Below are 9,992 nucleotides of genomic sequence, written 5' to 3' on the forward strand. Positions count from 1 at the left end.
TGGAATTTTATGGTATTGATATAGTAATTTATGATTTTTCAGTTATTGAACTGTATATACATAAAACCTAAAAAAAAATTATTTCATTTCATATCCTCCATGTGCGAAATTTTAAAAGGCATAGTAACCTACCTCAAACAGCAACCGAGTACTGAGGTTGTAACTAGAAGACATAATTGTTTGCTTTACTTCTTTATTTACTGTTCTATGTTTTAAGAAAAATAAGTTTAAGAACTTATTTCTAAATAGTAATAATCTATATACATATACAATGTATAATAATGGAAATGTGATTGTATGTTACCAAATACTAGTCCACTAAAACACAGCTAAGACAGGTCACTTTGTAAAGACTAAAGGTCAGTTTTATATTATTGAATACAGTAACATGAGTGCATATGTGCCGCATCATTGTAACTTCTGTATTGTTAGCCAGGCACAGCTGAAAGGTCAATATAATAAAAATAATGAATATATATAAATATATAATGTTATGATATTTAAGCTATTTAGTCTAAACATTTATGTTTTTGTGTTATAATTTGTAGTCATTCTAGAACGAAAAAGGCATAACTTGTATTTATTTCAATTAAAATGAAAATTACTTTGCATGTTGGATAGGCAACATGCGAAAAGAAAAAAGGGATGAGAAAAACATTGTTTAATAAAAAAAATCTGATGTTTTGCATATGAAAGCATTGTAATGTTTACTGATAATCTGCCAAATTTCGTTAGCATTCGCTTACTAATTTAAAAGTTATAGTATGAAAACTATAACAAGCACAAAATGGTTATGAGGTTGGTCCCAGGGACCGAGCCCATGCTGAGATAGAGTTAATAACGTTCCATCCAACTTCCCAATTTTAAACATTGGACCAATTTCTAATTGGAACTTTTTACATTATGGAAAGTCATGTTCTCTTTAACATGAATATAGCAATGAAATGTTTATTATTTATTCATTTGGAATATGCCTTTATACAAGGCAAGTTGCAAGATTTCCAAACAACAAAATATAATGCTCCAATTTTACAACTCTTCTCCCCCCCCCACACACACACACACTGGGAACAATGTGCTATCACAGAAAACAAAATGCAGATATAAAGATAACTGTATCCCAAAAAGCTTTAACCAAATAAACAATAATGATTGTAAAACTACCAGTAAATATACATTTATCTGGAACACTTCAAGTAAACAAATCAACAACATGCAAACCCCTGAGACACACTCGCTGCGAATGAGCTACCTAATAACAAGAACTCAGTATGGTTCATTTATATGTATAAAACAAAATGGTACTTCACTTACTGAAATATTGTTTCAACTCTCTTCCCTACTTTTTTTATAACTGCAGTCATGGTTGTGGCAGATCATTTTTTATGATTTTGGGTTTTGTTGCATAATCACTTACACTAAATAGATTAGTAAGAAAGTTTTGTACTAAATATAAAAAGAAATAGATGACATGGCTTCTAGCATGCAGTCCTATACATCTTGAATATTTTACTTATATTCAAAGAAAAAAGATAGTATAATAATTATAAATGAGGAACACAGTTTTTTAAATTCAGTTTTATTGATAATTTAAATAGGGTTCCTTTTGACTGCAAGAGTAAATTTTGTCAAGCATGTAAAATAGCCATGCTTTATTCTAATCACAATGTCACATGCTACTCATAGTATATTGTGCAATAAATTATAGTATATGTATATTTTTTGCAGGATTCGCCTAAATCTGATGCCTTGGGCTTCACTCCCTAAAGCCCCCTGGATATGCAACTTTCAATTCCTTTATGTCAATACATACATATGTAGATAACACACCATGCCCCATCAAAACCAGTTTTTAACTTTATATTTTAAACTTTTGAACATATCTAAAGGCTAAGTTTAGCAGCTTTAAACTTTTTTTTTTTTTTTGTAATATTGTTTATATCAAAGTCATGTCATTTTGCAATAATGTAGTCAACAGTATAAAAATGTTGTGCTGTACTTAACAACATCAAATCAAAGAACTGCCTCAGATATTCATTTTTTATCTGGTCATGACATGAAAAAAATAGGTGAATCTCTGACAGCTCTTGATGTGTGATAAATGACTATGAGAGGATGTTTTTTTTTCAAATTTAAAGTTTTTTAGCATCTGTCCCATGAAATAATTCTCACATTCAACATGATAAACAAAGGATCATTATAAGTTATTGAGAAGTATATTAGTTAGCAAAATGATATCCCTTCAAATGTCAGGATGGCTCTAGAACAAGACATCTACTGTCTAGACTTGTAAAATGCCTCCAAAAAAGTGTCATTGCCTGGAGAGTTGCATTATTTTTCCACTTTTCCTAAAGAGAAATATTCATAAAGCAAAATTTTTCAATGAGATAGAGCTCTAATGGCTACAAAAACCCTCACAGCAGAGACAGCAACAACCTAAAACTGATTCATAGGGATAAAGATGAACATATTTCATGTTACTATTAACAAGAGGTAAACGAGGATTTGAAAGTGACAAAGACTCTTAAGCCAAAAGTTCACAAGCCTCCAACCACACCCCAAAATCAACATCTGATTTCAAAAAATGACCAAAGAAATTGGAATCACAGCAACCCAGTTAAACAACATAAATATGAAATCCCTTGTGCAAATCCATTAAAGCATCATGTCTTTAAGCTGCTTGAGAATGTACTTGTAAATTATAAACATCGGGTAACTTATGAGAATCTGCATAAGAGGAGGGAGAGAAATGTTGACATATCCATTTTCTTGTGGAAAGACTACTGCAGGATCATTGTTATGAAGTAGTTAAAGCATACAGACATTGATAATTGAGAAAATACACTTTTTGGTACTTGTATGTCAAACTTAATCATTTCAAAAAGAAAATGTAAATTGCCTTCTGTGTCTGTAAGTTACTCTACAGTTTATTACTGCTCTCAGTAATAATTGATACATTATATATGGTATATATATATCAAATTTCACTGGCTGTTTTTCATATCTGTACAAAAGAATAGAAGTTCATGACCAACCCTAAAATGGGCATATTTTGAAAGAGACCAAGTACATTTCTTTTTCTCTTAAACTTTTTTTTAGAATATGTGTGATATTATTTGTCTGCTGTGCTACTAATATTACCTTATTAATTTGAGCTTTCACTACCATAATGGAGGCTGGAATGCCAACTTCAGGAGGTAAGGTTTTCTTATTCACCACACCCAGTGGTAGGACCTTACTTCTTTCTTATTGATTTTTCATTTCTTTTCTTCTGAGATCAGTCACCTTCCCACAAATGTTTGCAAGTAGTGAAAGGTGATAATAGATGTTGGACATTGTGAGCTTGAGCATCCACATCTTTCTCTCTTCTCTAATTAATTTTTTTCTTATTTTACTCTGTTATTCTTTTTCCTTTACATATGAGGCTTTGTGAATGGGTCCTGCTTCTTCAAACGCCTCCAAAAACTAAGACATCTTATATCCCACATCATAGCCTGTGCCATGGTGACTTTGTTTTGGTGGTTAAGGTTTGTTTTATACTATAAAAATGTTAATTTGCTGATATTCTTCTGAGAAACTTCCAGAATTTATGTATATTAAAACCATAGTTGGTTACCAGTGATGAAGGTAAGTTTAATTTCCTGATACTTTAGACAAGTTGTAGAAATTAAAGCTATTTTCTCATTACATCAAATACACAGTTTCTTCTTCAGTTATTGAGTCTTTATTGGTAATTTTGCATATAAAAAATAATTTAATTGTATACTATTTTATAGGTTCGAGAAGCTCAGACCAGAATTGAAGAGCTTGAAACTGCAAATGCTCATCTTCAGAAGAGAATGGATAAGCTAAAATCAACAAGAAATGCCATTACTAAATGAGCCTTGAATATTGTTAAAAAAGATTCAGATGCCAGTTGTTGATAAATGATTGTCAAGAAGATTATATCTGTACATACATAAATGAAAATGTACTGGTTTTCTTTGTTTTCTAACTTCCCAAGATTATATTAATTTCACTGACATCACATCTCGGTTATATGTATTCTTCATCTTACAGTATATATATATTTTAAAAGGATTAAATTTCTATGACAGGTTTGAATATCTTATGTTGTGGAAACTGTCATGGATTAGCAATCAAAAAATGCTTCAGGAAGGAATTTCGTTTTTTTTTTATTCCATTCTGAGTAATATAATAAGTTTGGTGCAAATCAGATCAGTATATGCAAAGAATAATCAAACACATGGGGTATTGTTTGGGGTTTGTTGTATTAAAAGTATTGGTTTGCTGTTGCTTCTGATGAAAGATGTTTTTTATTCATTCATCAGTTCTAAATTTTGAAATGTACATGTATATTATTAATCCAACAATGGGCTGAGCGTGGTCTAGTACTTAGCATGCCATGCTGCAGACCTGAAGGCTCAAGCTGTGATATGCTGCTGAACACGCTCCTTACATTTGGCTCTGTGTGTGTGTCTGTATATATATATATATACACACACACACTAATACATAAATGTATGTTTATTAAGTTTACTTAATATTAAAACTGGGCTTCAATGAACCTGTTTTTGACCATAAGTTTATATTTTAAAGCTGGATAACTTTTCTCTTTCAGCTCTAAGTATCAGAGGTGCAGTATGCATTCTTTTTTTTTCACCAGGAAAGTTAGCAGGTTTAGCTTTTGAAGAAGTATTCTTAAATAAGTGTTAAGGATGCTTCTTGAATTACACAGTGTGGTGCTATTACTTTAAAAGATTCACTACAGGTAACATAATATTAAAATTTGAGGTTAGTTTGAGCCTCCCAGAAATTAATCTATCCCAAGAACCAGGTTTTGATAAGTGTATGTTGTGCAGACTAAACTTGTTGCATAGTAGCTCTGATAGGTACATAAATATAATTGAAATGTCTTCATATTTTAATTTCTGATAATAAGAATATCCTCAATGAATACAATTATTTTTAAAATTACTTTTTAAATGTACTTATAGAAATCTACATTAGCACCTCACAAAAATAATTCTGCATTCCTTAGTCATCTGGAAGTTTAATGCAACTCCTAGTTTTTTCATTAGTTTTTTATGTATTTTCAGACAGTTTACTATTCATAAAATAAACTTTAAGCAATTTTTATTTTTCTACTTGTGTCATGTTAGGCTTAATTTAGAATAATATTTTTAAGACAATTGTATGTTGAAATCAGTAACATTATGATAGTGTTTTTTTATTAGTATCTAGCTTATTCCAGTTGATTGTTCTTAATATAACAAATCTAATGAATCCAAACCACGTTTTTCAACAAGAATACAAAATTGCAGTATTCATAGTTACATTTCAAACATTCTTCCCCATTTTTTTATTTTTTGACTGAAAGAACAAGTTCCTACAAGTTGAGTCTCTATGGGAGTCAGCAGTAAGTTTATCAACTCACAAAACTGAAATCTGGGGCTCTATTTCCCATGATGGATAAAACAAAACATTCTACAATTTGAAGGGTTATTCATTCCAATTGAGGAAAGTTGTTGGTAGATTTGATTATTTATACAACATTGCCAACTGTAACAGCAGTGTGTGATATTGTTCACAGACAAATGAAACAAATACTTGACATTTTCTTCAAAGAAATTGTATAAACATCTGTGTAGGTTTTGTTTTTAAATAATTCTAGGTGAGAGTCTTGTTAATTTGGCATCTGAAACATGTTAAGTTTTTTGAATGAAAAGGAGGACCAAGTATATTAAAAATAAAAACTTGTGATAGCTCAAACAGTATTTTATTTTGAACTTTTTTTTATAAGGAAGAAGTTAGTCCTTTATTAAACCTCTTAAAATGGCATTATTTTAATATCATGGGAATTATGCTTGAATTTTGATTATGATTTGTAATTTCTTTTGAAAATTAAGGTGTAAACCATTTGAAGCTTGTCAAATATAATTCAAGCACTTTGGCTCACTTAATTATCAACATGTGAGTAAAGCTTAACAAAAAGTGTTTATTTGGATGTTAATTTATTAAAGTTTTTAAAAGGTTTTAACTTTGAATCTTGCTGTATAAAACGAAGTTGTAGAAATTACTATCAATTTTGTGCCTTTGTTTTTCCTAAACTTTCCTGATTGAATCATGGCTGAATATTGGCTTGTGAAGCATGTGAAGTGCCAATTGAACCAATTTTTCTGGATGCTGAGCCTCCGATTAAATATATACTATGTTGTAATTGAATCATTTTTATTCATGTGATTAACTAGCTTGGCTCTGTAGAGCAGAGACATTTTTAATAAATAATATGTGTATCATATGTAATTTCGTTTTTGAAACAGAGCTCTACAATAAATAGGGCATCCATTATTGAGCTCTCATCTAACACCAGACTGTTTAGTCAACTTGTCTATTTATTTAGAGAGCTTATAAATAAACATTTGAATATTTCGTTGATTCATTACTTTGCCAGAAAGTCTTTGTACTTACTTGTGTAATATCAAGAGATTTTAATGTTTGTAAATTGTTAACTTCATTGGAGTAGTCAGAAACCTTTGGGACTGATCTGTGCTGTAGGTATAGAAATTAAATAAATGTTTTAGATTAATGGATCTTAGCTGTTTTATTTAAGTTACAAACCTGCAATAGTGTCATAATGTTTGGTTACTTCTAATACAACTTGCATATTTTACATGTTTCATTTGAATAAAGGTTAACAATTGTATCCTTACTGTACTAAAGAAAGTTATTGTCTTCAAAGAAGAAACCGTTTTCTGTAGAGAATTAAGTGGTGTCAACTATGTGTAGTTCAGGTTCATTACAAGTTAAACATTAGAGGCAGTGCCTTTCTTGACTGTACTAGCACTAACTGTTAAATTTGGGGAAAATGTATCACAAATAAAAATTATTAGATGTATAGTTTGAAAATGTATTCTCTGTTTTTATTGGCTTTGCTAATTGCTAATTTAACCGTTAATAAGTGTCCAATATTATTTGTTATATTGTACTAACTAATAAAAAAATTTAACAACAATCATGAAACCATAGGTCAAATGGAAGAACACACAGATTTAGTTTTAAACAGATTTTATATTAATTATCAGATACTGACTAGAAAAATACTTTGCTAAAAACATTTTATCTGAAATTTGAAAATGTTTCTGAAGAAATTAGGTAATTGCCTTTGGCGAGTACTGTAAGATTTATTTAGTTTTTGGTTGATACAAACCAACAATATTTTAACAGAATTTGATCACAATAAGAAAAAGGAATATCTTAATTATGTTTAGCTTTTGGAGTTAAACTGTTTTGGCTATATCAAACGATTATCCCTATAAAAGTGACTTTCAAATGTAGTGAATTTTTACATTTTCGTATGCATGTATATTTATTTTTGTTAACTAACAAGTACTGCCCAAACAAAGTTAAAATGAAAGGAGGCTACAGAAGTAACATTAATGACGAAATAGACCTAGATGGAGAGTTGGTTAAATAAAACTGTCATGTAGTGTAAAAAACATTCCTTCTTTAATTAAAAATTAATCGAGGTATGGCTTTAAACTGAAGCACAAAAGATATGTATAATTACACGCAATAATCTAGCAAATGCGTGTGCACCTCGCACTGTATTTTGCTGGCTTTGTGAGGATGGTGGGACAGTGTGCACAGGCATCATTCACTATGCAGGCATACAGAACATGAACAATTAGTAAAGGTATTCATACTACATTAACTCTAATTTTCTTTCAGCATTGGCTTCATGTACTAAAATTTGAATGACTGCCAAACAAACTCCAACATTTATTTAATTATTTATGTGAACTCTATCTTTTGGGGGCCGACTTGAATTCTCTACCAAATTTCATTAATATTGGTTCAGACAATTCCTCTCAAGAACTTATACATTTAGAGAGGTTCACTCTTCAAAATCCACATTGGAGTATTGAAGTTAAACATGGGTCAGCTGAGCACTATTTCTATTACAGACAATGTTTGTTGCCAACTGTTGTAACAGTAAAGAAGAAGAAGAAATAATGGACATCTTAGTATCCTCTCTGAGAATACTACATCTCAAAGTTGATGAAGGCTCACTTGAAGGTTGGGAAGATTGGAAGAAGGTACTCAAGCTCAATTAGTACCAATGCCCGCTGCAGCAGTGACTTTGGTAGCCAAAAGTATTACCAAAGGGCCAGGACCAGCCAGCAAAGAAGGCCTCAGTACTTTCTTTGCTACTTCCATCGTCCACAATGCCTAGTACCTTCCCAATAAAAGAGGAAGCATAGGCCTCAATAGCTCACCAGACCATAGCTAGACAAAACAAGGAGTCTCTGTGGAGGTGCCAGACCACCACCACCAAGTAGGTTTCGTGAATCAAATTAGCAGTAGTTGAGGGTAATGTCTTAACAGTACTGCCAACCACCCAACACTCCAGTAGATCCCCCTTCTCAAATGGCATTGCTGGGAGATGGTCACAGGTGAACCAAAGCATGAGCCCCATATAAAGGAAGAGGACCAACTGTGGTGCAGCAAGCAACACTTTCATCATGTCTTGAAGAAGTTTGCTGATTGTGAGCCTAGTAGGCGGACACGAGAAGGGCCTTGGCCAAGTCCTGTGAAATTATAAGGGCAACGACTGATCAATCGCCCAACAACTACCACCTTGGAGAATCTGCTTATTGGCCTAAAATGAGAGCAAGGGGACAGAACATTGTTTGTTATTTTATTTAAAGGCTGTGAGTATTATATGTATCTCTACTTTTGTCTCTTCCGTCTTTTGTGTATATATATATATATATATATATATATATATTCATGTTACTATAAAATGTAAAACTAGTAGCACGGTATAAAATTTTGGTTTCAACTGTAATTAATTTTTATAAGTTTGGCCTAGACATGAGAAATGCTAGTTTGAAATACATTTCGTGTGATTTTTCTTTGAATGCTGTTATGATTCATTCTTTAAAAGGTTTATTGTGTATTTTGTTCAGTATGTTTTTATTGATAGTTCTTGTTGTCAGTATTTTCTATATTTTGTAAGGGGTATTTAATGTGTAAAGGTTTGTTTATGATGTATAGCATTGTAATTAATTTTCTGAAATGGTTTCATTCTCTTTTGTGTTAATCTTTATGCTCAAATGTTTAATTTGTAGGTTTTTCTTCATTTTGTATATATATATATATACTGGCCCAATATTCTATTAAGTGTTGATTCTGCACTATATGTGCCAGTGTTGGCCCAAAGTTGTAAACTATTGCCAATCAACTGCCAATGTTGGGCCAGCAAATAGGTATTCAGGTCTTTGCATATCTGTTCAATAAAATGAATGGACTGGGGATTATGGTGCTTAACTCACATTCTGCGAGTAGTGGGGTTAAAATCCATCGCTGAATATGGTCGCTCTTTCATCCTAACGCCATTATAATAGTCAATCCCATTATTCATTGGTAAGGAATAGCCCAAGAGCTGACAATGGGTGCTGTTGACTAGCTGCCTTCCCTCTAGTCTATAACTTCACTATATGGACAGTTAGCACAGAAGACCCTTGAGTAGCTTTGTGTGAAATTCAATAAACTAATAAAATGAAGTTTAAATCAACAGAATATTCAATATGACTAAAGGATATTCAGCTCCAAGTTTGTACTTAGTCACGTCAAGTAAATCATCTCTATTTCTTTCAAGTTCTTCAGATAAGTCAAATCTTTAAGACTTTCTTCATAGCTCAAATCACTTAAAAGTTATAATCGCAGTAGCATATCATTGATTTTTTTTCCAATGTATATTTATCTTTGCTGTAATCTCCCTACCCCCAGTTGGTCAACAGTAAGTTTATGGACTTGCAACGTAAAAATCCTGGGTTCAATTCTCTGTGATGGGCAGGGTGCAGATAGCCAAGTTTGTAGATGTGCGCTAAAAAAAACAACAACCTTTCTGTAAAGAAGGTGGCCAAAACTGCTAAATTTATACTAAAAGAAGCTTAATTGGTCTTATAAAACGTTTTAATAGTATT

The 9,992-nt window shown here is 31.7% G+C and overlaps 1 protein-coding gene across 5 annotated transcripts in view; it reads left to right on the top strand.

Annotated features, from left to right (window-relative positions):
• Positions 1–6,909, top strand: part of LOC106457051 (leucine-rich repeat flightless-interacting protein 2-like) — a 90,994-nt gene extending 84,085 nt beyond the window's left edge. For all 5 annotated transcript variants that reach the window (XM_013916433.2, XM_022382861.1, XM_022382863.1 and 2 more), the window contains one exon: positions 3,777–6,909. In XM_013916433.2, coding sequence (XP_013771887.1) covers positions 3,777–3,881 — 105 coding nt within the window. In that variant the 3' untranslated portion in view covers positions 3,882–6,909. The remainder of the gene's footprint in view (positions 1–3,776) is intronic.
• The last annotated feature ends 3,083 nt before the right edge of the window (positions 6,910–9,992 follow it).

The sequence above is a fragment of the Limulus polyphemus genome, unplaced genomic scaffold, assembly GCF_000517525.1.
Source record: "Limulus polyphemus unplaced genomic scaffold, Limulus_polyphemus-2.1.2 Scaffold286, whole genome shotgun sequence".
NCBI lineage: Eukaryota > Metazoa > Arthropoda > Merostomata > Xiphosura > Limulidae > Limulus > Limulus polyphemus.